General features: G+C 47.2%; 2 protein-coding genes across 2 annotated transcripts; both read right to left on the bottom strand.

Moving 5' to 3' along the window:
* Window positions 1-2,840: 2,840 nt before the first annotated feature.
* LOC113875326 (protein FAM187B-like) lies at window positions 2,841-8,331 on the bottom strand. Its single transcript, XM_027513657.1, has 2 exons — window positions 7,622-8,331; window positions 2,841-3,467 (listed from the first exon to the last, which is right to left on the bottom strand). The coding sequence occupies exons 1-2, from the start codon at window positions 8,329-8,331 to the stop codon at window positions 3,080-3,082; spliced, it is 1,098 nt and encodes a 365-aa protein (XP_027369458.1). The 3' UTR covers window positions 2,841-3,079.
* A 5,461-nt stretch (window positions 8,332-13,792) lies between these two features.
* On the bottom strand, window positions 13,793-14,509 carry LOC113875325 (protein FAM187B-like). The gene has a single exon (XM_027513656.1). The coding sequence runs from the start codon at window positions 14,507-14,509 to the stop codon at window positions 13,793-13,795; it is 717 nt and encodes a 238-aa protein (XP_027369457.1).
* Window positions 14,510-17,022: the final 2,513 nt, after the last annotated feature.

Below are 17,022 nucleotides of genomic sequence, written 5' to 3'. Positions count from 1 at the left end.
TGAAAGGCTCACTTGATGGACTAAAGAGCAGAAAGGAGATGACAGAGGAAGAAAGTGAACTTGAAGACAGATCAGTAGACATTCTTCAGCCTAAACAGTAGAGAATACTGGAGGAAAAATAATCAAGTCTCAGGGACCTGTGAGACAACAATAGGTCTAAATTCATGTCTTTGGAGTCCCAGGAGAGAAAATGGGGAGCTGAAATACTGAAGGATATTTTCCTGGGAAGCAGAGTGGAGGGACAAATGAGGTGGGGTACGGGGTAAGCTGATAAAAGGTGCCCTAAGGAGCTGATGCCTTCGAACTCTGGAACTGATGCCTTTGAACTGCGGTGTTGGAAAAGACTCCTGAGAATTCCTTGGACAACAAGGAGATCAAACCAGTCAATCTTAAGGGAAATCAACCCTGAATACTCATTGGAAGGACTGATGCTGAAGCTTAAACTCCAGATTTTGATTGTCTGATGCAAACAGCCAACTCAATAGAAAAGTCCTTGATACTGGGAAAGATTTAAGGCAGAAGGAGAAGAGGGCATCAGAGCATGAGGTGGCTGGATGGCATCTCCCATGCAGTGGACATGAACTTGGGCAAACTTTGGGAGATAATGAGGGACAAGGAGGCCTGGCGTACTGCAGGCCCTGAGGTCACAAAGAGTCAGACATGACTCGGTAACTGAACAGCAACCAAAGAGCTGGCTGCAGCTGTGCCCCCTGGGGTCACTGGGGACCCTCTGAGAGAAGGAGTGGAATGTGCCTCTGAGTTGTACCATATAGGACTGGGGAAGCTGGATGTCTACCCTCCCATTCCCACCCTTCATGAGTAAGGATTGCTCCTGGGAGCACTGACAGCCAGGCTGCCAGCCTGCCCCATGCCTGGCCCAGCAGGCCTCTGAGCAAAGTTAGGAAGCCACTGCTGCATCCAGGAACCATCCATGAGACAGCCGATGCTAGGACTTTGTGGTGGGCTGGGGGATACGGCTGGGTGTGCTGTGCTAAGTTGCTTCAATCATGCCCAACGTTTTTGTGGGCATGTAGACTGTAGCCTGCCAGGCTCCTCTGTCCATGGAATTCTCCAAGTAAGAATACTGGACTGGGTTGCATGGCTGGGTGTTATCAGTTGCCTATTGCTGCTTAAAAAATTGCAATACATTTCATAACTTAAACAGCACCATTTATGATCCCCTAGTTTCTGTGGGTCAGGAGTCCAGACATGGCTTGGCCGAGTCCTCTACCCAGTCAAGGTGTTGGTCAGGATGTGTTCTTATCTGGTGGCTCAACCGGAGAAGAATATACTTCCAAACTCATTCAAATTTTTGGCAGAAATCATTCCCTTGCAGCCGTGTGCTAGAGACTCTGGCTTTCAGAGGGCTTCACCCTCAAAGGGTGACACTTGGAGCTCCCAGAGGCTGCCCACAGCTCCCTGCCAGGTGGGCTTCCTCAACACAGCTGCCTGCTTCATCGAGCCAGAAAAGCCTCTCCTGCTCTACATGGCTGAGATAGTCTTCTGTGATATAACCTAATCAAAGGAGCAACACCCAACACCTTCATAATATTCTATTGGTTGGAAGCAAGTCACAATGAAGGGTGGGTAGTCACACAAAGGCATGGACATTGGGAGTTGGGACTCCCTGAGGTCACCTTAAGGTCTACCCACCACAGTAGGGCACTAACAGCCTTGTGTGGGTTGTATGAACTTCAGTTCAGTGCTGTGCAGATAGGCCTGGGCATCAGACCTACGCTTGCCTTTGGCTGTTTCACTTTCAGCTGCTATGCAGTGAGCTGCTGTGGACACAGGGCACTGTGGGTTTCCTAGGAGCAGATCTGGGGGGCATCCAGAAGTCTCCTTTCTCTCTCCCATTGCCAGCCCCTTCCCAAGTTCACTGTGTGACCTCAGGCGGCTTGCTTGAGAGCTCTGTGCTTTAGTGTTCTCAGCTACAAAAAAGAGGTTCACAGTGTGGCTCATAGTTGGCTGTGAGGACCATAACGTTTGTGAAGGATGTGAGTTCTGACCGTGCCAGGCGGTCCCCCAAAATAACAACAAAAATAATTATTTTTGTTGTTCTCTGCCTCTGCTTCCCAGTGGGCCCCCCTTTAGCTCTCCACAAACACTCTCCCTTCTGGAGGTATCTTTGACTCCCTGGGTACCATGTGAAGCCTTAGGTGTTTCACCAACAGTGTCTGGGGTGTGAGGGGTGAGCACTGCCCTCTTCTCGGAGACAGAAGTTCTGGAAGTTTCAGATCTGCCCTGTTGTTCTTTCACAATGGAATATCAGGGCCATGAATTTTACAAGGCATTAATATTTATTTCTGACTCTTGCACTCTGTTAAATAGTGTATAACCTTTCTGGGAACAGCCAGCCAGGCCTGGTGATTGCCACAGGTCAGCGGGGCCAGGCCTAGTGCCTTGTCCCAGCACAGAGGCCTGTCTCTCCTTTCTCGGGGTGTCTGAGGGCGCTCTCGCCATTGCAAGAATCAGGAGGTGGGGTGCTCATCTGCTAACTGGGCCACCACTCTGGTGGCCCCTCTAACCTAGGGAGCTATGATTGAGGCCTGGAGGCCCCAGTGCCACTGAGACGGTGGGGGAGGCGGGGTGCAAGGAACGGGCAAGGAAAGGCAGCAGTCCAGTGCGGATCAGGGGCTTCTGGGGTGACCCACTCCCATCCCCCACCCCCCATCCCTGCCCTCATCCTTGGGAGAGTGTGGTGAGTGAGGTGGCTACGATTTCCACACCCAGAGACTCACTGCCCACATGGCCTCATTCCAGCCCTTCCTTCCTTCCTGTGAGAAGCACAAGGCTTTAGCCAGGCCACCTGGGTTTGAACTGGTGTCCCCCCACCCCCACCCCACGGTGACCAGACAGGAAGTCTAGCCTCAGTTCCCTCACCTGTGGCATGAGGATTGTGAATGAGTCGACAGAGCAGGACTTGGACTGGGGAGAGGTCAGTCACCCTTAGCTGCGGCCCTGTGTCTGTTTTGGTCCACACACGTGCAGAGTGAGGTGTGGGTGAGCCCAGAGCAGCAGGACGCGTGGGGCAATGAAAGCACAGGAGACCAGGTCTCCTGGACCCAAAGGGCTGACTTTATTTCACCAGGAACATCTTGTTTCTCTTCCGGCTCTGGGAAAAGCGGAATTGTTTGAACAGGCACCCCAGCACAGTTAAGACCGTGCCCACGAGCATCATCACGTTCAGCCCCTTAAGGACAGAGTTGGCGTTTTCTTTCCGGGTCTTCTCTGCCTCTGGTTGTTGTTTGGACTTTTCTGGGACCAGAAACTTCAGTGGATCCACACTGACCTTGGAGTTGAATTGAGCCATGAGCTCTTGCTGCACAAAGCACCTGTAAATGGCCGACTGGAAGACCTGCAGCCAGCTGCCGCCATTGGAGGAGTCCATGATGGTGCTGATGCTCTTGCCGGAGAGCTGGTCCTTCCACGTCAAGGAGAGGTTGTTGGCTTCCCACAATACGGGCCTGCGAAGGAGGACAAAGTTGCAAAACCCCAGAGAGGGGGAGGGCAGACCGATGTCCGAAAGGAGGTAGAGATGGCAGCGCCCTTCTCCCTGGGAACAGCAAACAGAGCATCCCCCTCCAAGGAGAGCTGTGCAGCAAAGAACAAAGGGAAGGTGGGGGCAGGATGGCTGGGAGCTCTCAGAGCCCAGCCCCTTACTTCCCCGGGACCACTTAACCAAACGCCTCTGCCTCTGTTTCTTCATCTGAAACCTGAGAGTGTCATGATTGCAGTGACCTCAGAGGGTTATTTGGAAGAATTAGCAAGACACTAACTGTGTGTGCACCTCTTTACCTGCCTGACCCTATTTCCTCTGCTCTCCCTCACTCACTCTGCCCCAGCCACACCTCCTAGAGGTTCCTCTGACGGCTGGGCACAGTCCTTCCCCGGATCTTTGCACTCAGCTTGGAATGCTCTCCCTCAATGCACAGAACTCTCTCACCTCCTCTCAGCCTTGGCTGAATGGCACCTTCTCAGGAAAGCTTTCTCTGCTCTCCTTATTTAAAACTTTCACCTCCCTTTATTGCCAACTAAAATGCTGGGTTCTCAACATTGTAAAAGCGATTATACTCCAATAATAAAAAAAAAAGACTGTGTGTTTCATTCATATCATTGGTTTATTGCTGCATGAGAGCAGGTATCTTTTTTGGTTATGTTCTTCATTGCCTCTCTGGTGCCTAGAGTTTAGATGCTTGGTTTATAAATGCTCAGTGAAAAACGTGATCAGTGAACACATAAATCAGGGATATAACACACCCATCATGGCTGGGAAACAAAAGGGACAAGCAACAGACAATAATGACAAGGTGAAAGATTATAAAAGCAATAGTAACACCTGTTAGTGTGTGGGACCCTGTCGTAAATGTCTTTACTGGCATTTGCTCCCTTAGGAATCACAATGACCCTGAGGCCAGGTCCTGCAAGACCTCTGTACTTCCCAAATTCATGTCCTAACAGGAAACTCAGAATGTGACCTTATATGAAAATAGAGTTGTTGCCATTGTAATTAGTTCAGATGAGGTCAGATGGGAGTTGTGAAAGGGAAAGTCGCTCAGTCGTGTCCAACTCTGCGACTCCCTGGACAGTAGCCTGCCAGGTGCCTCTGTCCATGGAATTCTCCAGGCCCCACTGGAGTGGGTAGCCATTTCCTTCTCCAGGGGATCTTCCCCACCCAGATCTCCTGCATTGCAAGCAGATTCTCTGCCATGTGAGCCACCAGGGTGGGAGTCAGATGGGCCTTAAATCCACCAATATAACCTATATCCATAGAAAAGAGAAGAGGCAGAGACATGAGACACAGGGGGAGAATGCCAGGTGATGACAGAGGCAGAGGCTGGAGGGATGCAGTTACAAGTCAAGGCAGGCCAAGAATTGTGGCCACCACCAGAAGCCAGAAAGAGGCGAGGAAGGAGCCTATCCAGCCTCTCAGAGGGTACGTGGCCCTGTTGACACCTTGATCTGTCTGCAGAACTGGAAGAGAATGCCCTGTTGGTTGAAGCCACCTGGTTGGTGGTGTTTTGTTACAGTGGTCGTAGCAAACGAATACAACCCATATTATACAGATGGGGAAACTGAGGCCCAGAGAGGCCACAGGCTAAAGTCACACAGCAGTAAAGTGGCAGAGGCCGAGATAGTAACCTCACGTGAAATGCCCTTCCCCTCAGCTCCCTGGAGACATAGCAATTCTTGAAGCCTCAGTGACCTCTCTTTTCAAGTTCCCTGTGGTGGGCACTCAGGTGCCCCTTACTTGGCAAATGACATGGAATAGGTGTGCGATTCTAGATGGAAGGAGGAGTCACATGCACATTCACATTTCTGAATTGTGGGCTTTTTTTTTTTTTAAGGAAGCAGGTGTTACTTTTATACTTTGAGGAGGAGGAAGAAAGGAGAAAGGGAGACAAAAAGATATGAGAGGAAGAAAAAGAGAAAGAAAAAGCTGGCATAAAACTCAGCATTAAAAAAACTAAGATCATGGCATCTGGTCCCATTACTTCATGGCAAATAGAAGGGGAAAAAGTGGAAGCAGTGACAGATTTTATTTTCTTGAGCTCCAAATCACTGAGGGTGGTGACTGCAGCCATGAAATTGAAAGACACTTGCTCCTTGGAAGAAAAGCTATGACAAACCTAGACAGAATATTAAAAAGGAGACATGACTTTGCCAACAAAAGTCTGTATAGTCAAAGCTAGGGTTTTTCCAATAGTCATGTATGGGATGTGAGAGTTGGACCACAAGTAAGGCTGCTGCCGCTGCTGCTAAGTCGCTTCAGTCGTGTCCGACTCTCTGAGACCCCATAGAGGGCAGCCCACCAGGCTCCCCCATCCCTGGGATTCTCCAGGCAAGAACACTGGAGTGGGTTGCCATTTCCTTCTCCAATGTATGAAAGTGAAGTCGCTCAGTTGTGTCTGACTCTTAGCAACCCCATGGACTGCAGCACACCAGGCTCCTCCATCCATGGGATTTTCCAGGCAAGAGTACTGGATGGGGGTGCCATTGTCTCCTCCGCAAATAAGGCTGAGCACTGAAGAATTGATGCTTTTGAACTGTGGTTCTGGAGAAGACTCTTGAGAGTCATTTGGACAGCAAGGAGATCAAACCAGTCAACCCTAAAGGAAATCAACTCTGAATAATTCTTCATTGGAAAGACTGATGCCGAAGCTGAAGCTCCGATCTTTGACCACCTGATTCAAAGAGCCAACTCACTGGAAAAGACTCTGATGCTGGGAAAGATTGAAGGCAGGAGGAGAAGGGGATGACAGAGGATGAGGTGGTTGAATGGCACCACCGACTCAATGAACATGAGCTTGAGAAAGACAGATGGTGAAGGACAGGACGCCTGGGGTGCTGCAGTCCATGGGGTCACAAAGAGTGGGACATAACTTAGTGACTGAACAATAACAACAACAGAAGTCACAGCTGGGATGACCAAGGGAAAGAAAACCAGATGGAGGCAATGAAGCCAGAGCCGGTAGCTGCAGAGCCCTCAAGAGGTTGCTCAGGCTCCCAACTTACAAGGAAAGGGTTGCCACTGGCCAGTGGGGGAGAAGGGCAAAGGGGGTCCCCATGGCCAAGTATGTGTCATAAGGTCTGTGCTGCCACCTCTCACCATGGATCCCCCCAGGCATTCCTCTGAGCTGAGGATTCCCTCAGGCATTCCTCATCTATGAATGAGCCTTCTTGGAGTTCACAGCTCCTTGGGTGAGGGAAGAAGGATGGCAGAGGATGTGGTTTAAGAAGAGTGTTTGCCTAGGGACCAGCCTAAAGGGTAAGTGCTGTCCTGTGAGTGGTTGCAGCTCTTATTGTTGGGGTAGTGACAGCCATTCCCCTCTCCAGGGTATCTTCCCCACCCAGGGACCAAACCCAGGTCTCCTGCATTGCATGCTGATATTTTACCATCTGAGCCACCAGGGAAGCAGGTGGGCGGGGGAAAAACATGAAGAGGGAAAGGTTTTCCAGGGGCTCCAGGCAGGAACCCTTAAGAAGGAATGGCAACCCACTCCAGTATCCTTGCCTGGGAAATCCCATGAACAGAGGAGCCTGGTGGGCTACAGTCCACGAAGTTGCAAAGAGTCAAACACGACTTAGTGACTCAACCACTACCACCAGACAGGAAGACAGAACAAGAATGGGAGCTCCCAGGGACACAGGTCATGATAGGCATCCATCCTTTCATCCCAGGCTTGATGATCATTCCACATGAGTTTGAGGACTCAAGAGTCTCACAGCTTCCTGAGCTACCTACCTCACAGTTCCATCACTTGCCTGAGCTTCTCCCATTCCAATCCTGACCACCCTGGTCCGTCTCCCCTCCTGGACTAGGGGCTTCCTAAGGACCAGATGTGCAGCTACCTGATGACCACCACGTCCACAGCACCACCCAGCGCAGGGCTGGGCCTAGGGCCAGCCGAGTGCTCCTGGGTACTAGCTGTCCTTGTTCTATCTGTGTGTGGCTCAGTGGACACCAAGAGGGATATCCAAAGAAGCCCAAGGAGAGAGACTGCGGTACTGATTAGCAACGCAGAATCCCTCCCTCTCTGCACAGGTTAACCACAAAGGCTCCCAGATGGGGAGAGCCTGGCAAGGGGTCAAGGGCAGGGCTGGTACTCGATTCCATCACCTGTAGATAGATCCTAAGGGGCAGGTGAGCCACGCAGATCCCACTTTGTTTCTAAGCTGGAAGTTGTCAAAAATGACATATTTCGCATCTATGAGTGTACACGGGATGTGGCAGGTCTCCACCTGCATCTCAGGCCTCAAGCGGCTGGACCACAACTTCTCATCTCCCAGATAGAGCCAGCAGGGCATTGGGTTTTCCAGGGACTCTTGGATGTAGCAGTACCCCAGGCGTTTGCGTTCACCTGGCTCCCCGCAGCGGTTACAGTCTTGCCAGGGCTCCCAGTGGGTGAAGACGAACTGCTTGCTACTCAGACTCAGGCTCTCATTCTGCAAGGGCTTTTGGTCCAGATCTTTGTGTGTAATATGTAGGGTGACGACATCTTGGAAGTCAATTTCATACCGCATCACTTTCTTGCCATCCTTGTCATTGCAGTTATAAATGCCTGTATGGGAGGGTAGTGGATTTTTAATGAGAAGGTTGCCATTGAGCATTGTTACCATGTTGAGATTAGTAGTGGAATTGTTGGCCCAGGTGGTCTTGAGTGGCGTCAAGAATTGCCACTGTGCCCCAGGGGCATTGCAGTGCAGGATGATATCATTGTTTGAGAGCAGGGCCAGTTGACAATGCTTGTGATTAGGACAGCTGATAGGAAAGGGCGACTCGTGAACCGGGAGAGCAAAGCAGAGCAACAGCCACAGGGTGGTCAGCATGGTGGACTGCGACTGTGAAAGTGGGCTGGGCCCCACCCTGGACTTTGTGAGGTCATCCATGAACCTCAAGCCTCAGCCCTGATAGCAGGAAGAACTGTAGTCCACCTCCATGGGATGTGAGGTCACAATTCCCACATCTGTCCTGTGACAAGTTAGCAATCTTATTTCATTTCTCTCCCAAGCCTTCCACTCTGCTGGGGTAGAAGGACACAACTTGTCTATTCAGGATTTTCTCTATCACCTCTCTATTTTGGTGTTAAAGTGACACATGTGAGCGTTCAACACATTTTTCAGGGACCTCCCTGGTGGCTCAGGTGGTAAAGAATTCGCCTGTAATGCAAGAGACCTGGGTTCAATCTCTGGGTTGGGAAGATCCCCTGGAGAAGGGAATGGCAACCCACTCCAGTATTCTAGCCTGGAAAATCTCATGGACAGAGGAGCCTGGCAGGCTACAGTCCATAGGGTTGCAAAGAGTCGGAGAGCTGACTAAATCCTCTCTGGTTCCCTTCTGACCTCCTACCCTTCCCCACCCAACTGCTCCGGCCATGCCGGCCTCCTGACTGTGCCCTGAATATATCAGGCAAGCAAAGAGCTCATGCCTTAGAATCTTTGCACGTGCTGGTCCTCCCACAGAGGACCTGTGGGAGGTCTGCGAGACTCAACTCATTTTAAACAAATATATTTTTTTCTTGGTAGCCCCTTTCCCAGATTCTTTCCTAAACTCCTCAGCCAAAAATAAATAAATATTGAAAATCAAAATCACCAATAGAAACACAAAAATGCCAAAAGCATGGCACTAAATAGACCATGAAGAGGACCGTGCTTGCTAACACAGTATGGGAGCTGAAACCAGAAGGCAGAGTGTCACCTTGTGTGGCCTTGGCTGGGAATGTGCATTGTTGGGTGACTCAATTTTCTTGCCACTCTGTGCATGTCTGCAAATGAATATGACTGTGGGTACCAACTTGGGGGTTACAAATAAATTCTAGTGAGTAGGTGAATTCACCAGTGTAGAATCCTTGAATGATGATGATCAGTCCAGTTCAGTTGCTCAGTCATGTCCGACTCTGTGCAACCCCATGGACAACAGCATGCCAGGCTTACCTGTCCATCACCAACTCCTGGAGCTTGCTCAAACTCATGTCCATCGAGTCAGTGATACCCTCCAAATATCTTGTCCTCTGGTTGTCCCCTTCTCCTGACTTCAATCTTTCCCAGCATCAGGGTCTTTTCTAATGAGTCAGCTCTTCGCATCAGGTGGCTGAAGTATTGGAGCTTCAGCGTCAGCATCAGTCCTTCCAATGAATATTCAGGATTGATTTCCTTGCAGTCCAAAGGATTCTTGAGACTATTCTCCAACACCACAGCTCAAAAGCATCAATTCTTTGGCGCTAAGCCTTCCTTACGGTCCAACTGCCACATCCATACCTGACTACTGGAAAAACCATATCTTTGACTAGAAGAATCTTTGTTGGCAAAGTAATGCCTCTGCTTTTTAATATGCTGTCTAGGTTGGTCATAGCTTTTCTTTCAAGGAGCAAGCATCTTTTAATTTCATGGCTGCAGTCACCATCTGCAGTGAGTTTAGAGCCCGTGAAAATAAAGCCTTTCACTGTTTCCATTGTTTTCCCATCTATTTGCCATGAAATGATTGAACTGGATGCCATGATCTTAGTTTTTTGAATGTTGAGTTTTAAGCCAGCTTTTTCACTCTACTCTTTCACTTTCATCAAGTGGCTTTTAGTTCCTCTTTGCTTTCTGCCATAAGGGTGGTATCATCTGCACATCTGAGGTTATTGATATTTCTCCCGGCAATCTTGATTCCAGCTTGTGCTTTATCCAGCCTAGCATTTCGCATGATGCACTCTGCATATAAGTTAAATAAACAGGGTGACAATATACAGCCTTGATGTACTCCTTTCCCAGTTTGGAACCAGTCCATTGTTCCATGTCTGGTTCTATCTGTTGCTTCTTGATCTGCGTATAGGTTTCTCAGGAGGCAGCTAAAGTGGTCTGGTATCTCATTTCTTTAAGAATTTTCCACAGTTTGTTGTGGTCCACACAGCAAAGGCTTTAGTGTAGTCAATGAAGCAGAAGTAGATGTTTTGCTGGAATTCTCTTGCTTTTTATTTGAGCCAATGGATTTTGGCAATTTGATCTCTGGTTCCTCTGCCTTTTCTAAATCCAGCTTGTACATCTGGCAGTTCTCAGTTCACATACTGTTGAAACCTGGTTTGGAGAATTTTGAACATTACTTTGCTAGCGTGTGAGATGAATGCAATTGTGTGGTAGTTTGAACATTCTTTGGCATTGCCCTTCTTTGGGATTGGAATGAAAACTGGCCTTTTCCAGCCCTGTGACCACTGCCAAGTTTTCCATATTTGCTGGCATACTGAGTGCAGCACTTTCACAGCATCATCTTTTAGGATTTGAAATAGCTTAACTAGAATTCCATCACCTCCACTAGTTTTGTTCATAATGATGCTTCCTAAGGCCCACTTGACTTTGCATTCCAGGATGTCTGGCTCTAGGTGAGTGATCACACCATCATGGTTATCCGGGCCATTAAGTTCTCTTTAGTATAGTTCTTCTGTGTATTCTTGCCACCTCTTCTTAATATCTTCTGCTTCTGTTAGGTCCATACCATTTCTGTCCTTTATTGGACCCATCTTTGCATGAAATGTTCCCTTGGTGTCTCTAATTTTCTTGAAGAGATCTCTAGTCTTTCCCATCCTACTGTTTTCCTCTATTTCTTTGCATTGTTCCTTTAGGAAGCCTTTCTTATCTCTCCTTGCTGTTCTTTGGAAGTCTGCATCCAGATGGATATGTCTTTCCTTTTCTCCTTTGTCTTTTGCTTCTTTTCTCATCTATTTGTAAGGCCTCCTCAGACAACCATTTTGCCTTTTTGAGTTTCTTTTTCTTGGGGATGGTTTGGATCACTGTCTCCTGTACAATGTGACAAACTTCCGTCCACAGTTCTTTAGGCACTCTGTCTATCAGATCTAATCCCTTGAATCTATTTGTTACTTCCACTGTATAATCATAAGGGACTTGATTTAGGTCATATCTGAATGGCCTAGTGATTTTCCCTACTTTCTTCAATTTAAGTCTGAATTTTGCAATAAGGAGTTCATGATCTGAGCCACAGTCAGTTCCCAGTCTTGGTTTTTCTGACTGTATACAGGTTCTCTATCTTTGATTGAAAAGAATATAATCAATCTGATTTCAGTATTGACCATCTGGTGATGTCCATGTGTAGAGTCGTCTCTTGTGTTGTCGGAAGAGGGTGTTTGCTATGACCAAAGCGTTCTCTTGGCAAAACTCTGTTAGCCTTTGCCCTGCTTCATTTTGTACTCCAAGGCCAAACTTGCCTGTCACTCCAGGTATCTCTTGACTTTTGCATTCCAGTCCTTATGATGAAAAGGACATCTTTTTTGGGTATTAGTTCTAGGAGGTCTTGTAGGTCTTTATAGAACCATTCAACTTCAGCTTCTTTGGCATTAGTGGTTGGGGCATAGACTTGGATTACTGTAATATTGAATGGTTTGCCTTGGAAACAGAGATAATTCTGTCATTTTTGAGATTGCATCCAAGTACTGCATTTTGGACTCTTTCATTGGCTATGAGGGTTACTCCATTTCTTCTAAGGAATTCTTGCTCACAGTAGTAGATATAATGGTCATCTGAATTAAATTCACCCATTCCAGTCCATTTTAGTTCACTGATTTCTAAAATATCAGTGTTCGCTCTTGCCATCTCCTGTTTGACCACTTCTAATTTACCTTGGTTCATGGACTTAACATTCCAGGTTCCTATGCAATATTGTTTTTACAGCATCAGATTTTACTTTTCACCACTAGACACATCCACAACTAGGCATTGTTCCTGCTTTGGCTCAGCCCCTTCATTCCTTCTGGAGCTATTTCTCCACTCTTTTCCATTAGTATATTGGGCACCTACTGACCTGGAGAGTTCATCTTTTAGTGTCATATCTTTTTGCCTTATCATAGTGTTCGTGGGGTCCTCAAGGCAAGATGCTGAAGTGGTTTGCCATTCCCTTCTCCAATGGACCACATTTTGTCAGAACTCTCCACCATGACCCATCCACCTTGGGTGGCCCTATATGGCATGGCTCATAGTTTCATTGAGTTAGACAAACAAAACCTCATGCATAGCAGGACCAAGGGAAAGGAGCAGTGACCCGCACGAGAGACTGAGCCAGACCTGCCATTGAGTGAGTGTTTCTTGCTGAGGCACGGGTCAGCAGTGACCTGCTGCGGGGACAGGGGCTCTGGCTGCAGCAGACATGGGAGCTCTGGCATGCTGGCATAAATCCTTTTGAAGAAGGTAGCTATTACTGCCATCACCTCTACCATAGTCTGGCCAGAGAAAGGAACACAGTCCCACCCATCAGCAGAAAATTGGATTAAATATTTACTGAGCATGGCCCTGCCCACCAGAGCAACACCCAGTTTTACCTACAGCCAGTCCCTCCCATCCCATGGGGTCGAAGAGTTAGACAGGACTGAGGAAGCTTTCACAAGCCTCTTATCCTCATCCATCAGAGGGCAGACAGAATGAAAACCACAATCACAGAAAACTAACTGAACAATGCTGTATATAAATACCAAATATATTTTTATATACAACAAGCAATTAGAAAATGAAATTTAAAAGATGCAACTTGCATGAACAAATCAAATACAAGGAACAGATATAATAAAATATATGTAAAACCCCTACATTAATAACTACTCATTATTGGGAGAAATAAAAGAAAGCCAAGAAATGAAAGTGTTTACAATGTTCATGGATTGGAAGATTAAATATTATAATATATTGATTCTATCTTTAGATTCAATTATGTGCCAATTAAAAAAAAAAAACAAGACTTCTTTCAGATGGAAACTACAAGCTGATTTCAATTTTTTTTTATAAAAAGTAAAGAATAACCAAGACAATCTTGAAGAACAAAGCTGAAAAATCTATACTACCAATATCTTGGCTTATTATAAAGGTATAATAATTAAGTTACTGTAGCATTGGTGTGAGGATGGATAGATAAATTGTATCAGTCAGAGTCTAGTGAGGAGATAGAAATCACAGTAAAGTCTATGTTGGCATGAGCATGGGCCGGAATGTCTTGGTTTCTAGGCTTTGTATTGGTCTACCTATGAATAACAGGTGCCTATGAGGGCAGGGATTAGGTCTTTGTTGGTCACCACTGTGTCCCCAACATCACCTGCCTAGGATGTGGCTCAGAAGCCACAGTTCGGGATTCTTGCTGAATGAACATCTGAACAGCCAGTGAAGAGATTCTTTCCCGCACAGATTGACCTTGAAGGCTTATGGGCTGGAAGACAGACCCTGCTTTTCTATTGGAATGTAACCCCTGGCCCAGGTGAACACAGGAAACAAGGCCTGGGTGAGGCTCAAAGGCAGGGCTAATGCCCGGGTCCAGTCACCTGTAGATGGAGGCCAAGGGGCAGGTGAGCTGCATGTTGTTGGTTGACTGGCCCAGCTTGGAAATGTCAAAGGTGAAGAATGGCTGGATGATCTCCTTGCTATGGTTGCAAGGTACAAGGCAGGCTTCCACCTGCATCTCAGGCTGCAAGCGGCTGGACCACAGCTTCTCATCTCCCAGATAGAGCCAGCAGGGCACTGAGTTTTCCAGGGACTCTTGGATGTAGCAGTACCCCAGGCGTTTGCGTTCACCTGGCACCCCACAGCGGTTACAGTCCTGCCAGGGCTCCCAGTGGGTGAAGATGATCTCCTCTCTACCCAGACTCAGGCTCTGATTCTGCAGAGGGTTTTGGCCTAGTCCTTTGTGGGTAATATGCAGCATGGTGACATCTTGGAAGTCTATCTCATATTCTACCACAAGGGCTGTGTTGTTGTCCTCACAGCGATAGAGGCCTGTCTGGGAGGGCTGAGGTTTGTTCAGTTGGAGGCTGCCCCCAGGCAGTTTCTTTATGTTAGGCAGTGAGGAGACCAAAAAGGGAGCTTCCCCCTGAAAGGAAGAAAAGTACCAGTATGCCTGGAGATGGTCACATCGCAGGACAACATCATTGCCCGAGAGCAGGGCCTGCTGGCAGAGACTCTTATAGGCACAGGTGACTAATATCTGGGCACACGAAGCAGGGAGGAAAAGGCTAAGCATCCACAAGATAGTCAGCATGGCTACCTACATACAGACTACAGAAGGAAGCTGGGAACCGCGGGGGCATTGTGAAGTCACCCACAGAACACAGGCGTCATCCCTGGGTAGTGGAATGGACCCTGAGCCACTGCACTTCCAGGACTACAATTTAGTTCATGTCATCAAATAATACCTTAGAGTCAAAAACTCAAATGGCCGCAAGAGCTGGGCAGGGAACATGAGTGAACCTATGTCAGAACAAGTGAACTAAAAAGTCAAATTATTTATCCTTCACCTACTCACTCAATATACAATGATGGAATGGGTCAAAATGCATAATTGAGAAGTCACTGCTTTCCTATTTTGTAAATTGGGAGGGTTCCTTAATTAGCACCAAATCAGTTCCTTGAGGGGCTTCCCTGACGGCTCAGCAGTAAAGAATCTGCCTGAAATGCAGGAGACGTGGGTTTGATCCCTGGGTGGGGAAGATCCCCTGAAGGAGGCCATGGCAACCCATTCCAGTATTGTTGCCTGAAGAATCCCATGGACAGAGGAGCCTGGTGGGCTACAGTCTAAGGGGTTGCAAAGAGCTGGACATGACTGAAGTGACTGAGCATGCACCCACAGCTCCTTGAGGGTGGGGAACTTCCCAAATCTTTGTTCACTGTGGCTTATGTCTTCACTGTCCAGGAGTCATCCCCTTTTCCATTATCCTCCTCGGGTACATCTCAAGTGGCGCTGGGAGACTTACCCTCCTTGGCACATGAGTTTCTCAGCCTATTTCCTGTGTCCCAAAGTGTGGGACCTAAGAATTCTTATAAGCCTCCAGTCAACTCCATGTGTTCTGTTCAAGATGTTCCTCATCTCTCTCTCACTACATATACCTTAGACTCTATCAGGCATCCAGCGGAAGCCAGATTCTAACCCATTTTGCCCATCTCAGACTATCTTACATGTTTCCTGGGAGTACCTTAATTTATTTACAGATATTAACAATGGTTGAAAGTGAAAAGTGAAAGCGAAAGTTACTCAGTTGTGTCCGACTCTTTGCGACCCCATGGACTATACAGTCCATGGAATTCTCCAGGCCAGAATACTGGAGTGGGTAGTCTTTCCCTTTTCCAGGGGATCTTCCTGAGCCAGGAATTGAACCAGGGTCTCCTGCATTGCAGGCAGATTCTTTACCAACTGAGCTATGAGGGAAGCCCAACACAACAATGGTTAATAATGATTTAATTGGTACTAATCCTTGATTTTTGCCAAAAGCCAGGTTCTAATTGGACTTTGCCTCTCAAAGATCTTCCCAATATGGGGCGAACTTTGGTCAACATTCACTCCTAGTGTCCTGCATTTCAACTGCTTCCTCTAAAGCTGCATGTATCAATAAGTATGTTATCTGCTTCCCAAAGTATCTCTCCATCCTTCTGGTTTCAAATAAGCTTTATTGTTCCCTTTGCTTAGTATCTAAGCCAATGACATGTGTTTTTATTTTTTATTACATCAGCACCCCACTCTTGATTCTAATTTCTGTTATCATTCCAGATCGGCTATTTGCTATTATAATAAACTTCACCGAAATCTCAATGACTTACAATCACACAAGTTTACTTCTCATTCGTGCTCTATGTCCCTTGTGAGTTGACATTATAATCACTCAGGCACACAAGATTATTGAGCAACAGCCATTGCAAACATTTCTAGTTTTATGCCAGAGGAGGAAGAAAGATAGCTCTGTACTATTTCATATTCATAATTAAATGCTCTAGCCTTCAGTGACACATGTCATTCGCTCACAGACCATTGGCCAGAAATGATTACCTGGCACTAGCATTTCCCAACACAGGAAACGAAATTCTGCTATGTCCAGGAAACATTTAGTAAATGGTCATCAGCAATATCTACTACAAGGAGTGTACTTTTATGTGCTATGCTGTGCTAAGCTGCTTCAGTCGTGTCTGACTCTTTGTGACCCTAGGGACTGTAGCCTGCCAGGCTCTTCTGTCCATGGGATTCTCCAGGCAAGAATACTGGAGTGGATCGCCAATCATAAAGTTAATGTTGTTGTTGTTCAGTCATGAAGTCGTGTCCAGCTCTTTGTGACCCCATAAATTGCAGCATACCAGGCATCCCTGTTCTTCACTATCTCCTGGAGTTTGTTCAAACTCATGTCCATTGAGTTGGTGATGCTATCCAACCATCTCATCTTCTGTCATCCCCATCTCCTCCTGCCCTCAATCTTTCCCAGCATCAAGGTCTTTTCCAATGAGTCGGCTCTTTGCATCAGGTGGCCAAACTATTGGAGCTTCAGCATCAGTCCTTCCAATGAATATTCAGGGTTGATTTCTTTATGATTAACTGGTTTGATCTCCTTGCAGTCCAAGGGACACTCAAGAGTCTTCTCCAACACCACAGTTCAACAGCATCAATTATTTGGCACTCAGCTTTCTTTATACTCCAACTCTCACATCCATACATGACTACTGGAAAAACCCTAGCTTTGACTAGATGGACCTTTGTTGGCAAAGTGATGTATCCACTTTCTAATATGCTGT

This window comes from Bos indicus x Bos taurus, chromosome 18, assembly GCF_003369695.1.
Source record: "Bos indicus x Bos taurus breed Angus x Brahman F1 hybrid chromosome 18, Bos_hybrid_MaternalHap_v2.0, whole genome shotgun sequence".
Lineage (NCBI taxonomy): Eukaryota > Metazoa > Chordata > Mammalia > Artiodactyla > Bovidae > Bos > Bos indicus x Bos taurus.
This window is presented reverse-complemented; position numbering and strand designations above follow the sequence as displayed.

Coding starts and splice junctions, on each gene's coding strand:
- LOC113875326 (XM_027513657.1), bottom strand. CDS start 8,331: ATGCTGACCACCCTGTGGCTGTTGCTCTGCTTTGCTCTCCCGGTTCAC. Junction 3,468..7,621: donor CCCTTAGGATCTATCTACAG/GTGATGGAATCG, acceptor CCTCCTTCGCAG/GCCCGTATTGTGGGAAGCCA.
- LOC113875325 (XM_027513656.1), bottom strand. CDS start 14,509: ATGCTGACTATCTTGTGGATGCTTAGCCTTTTCCTCCCTGCTTCGTGT.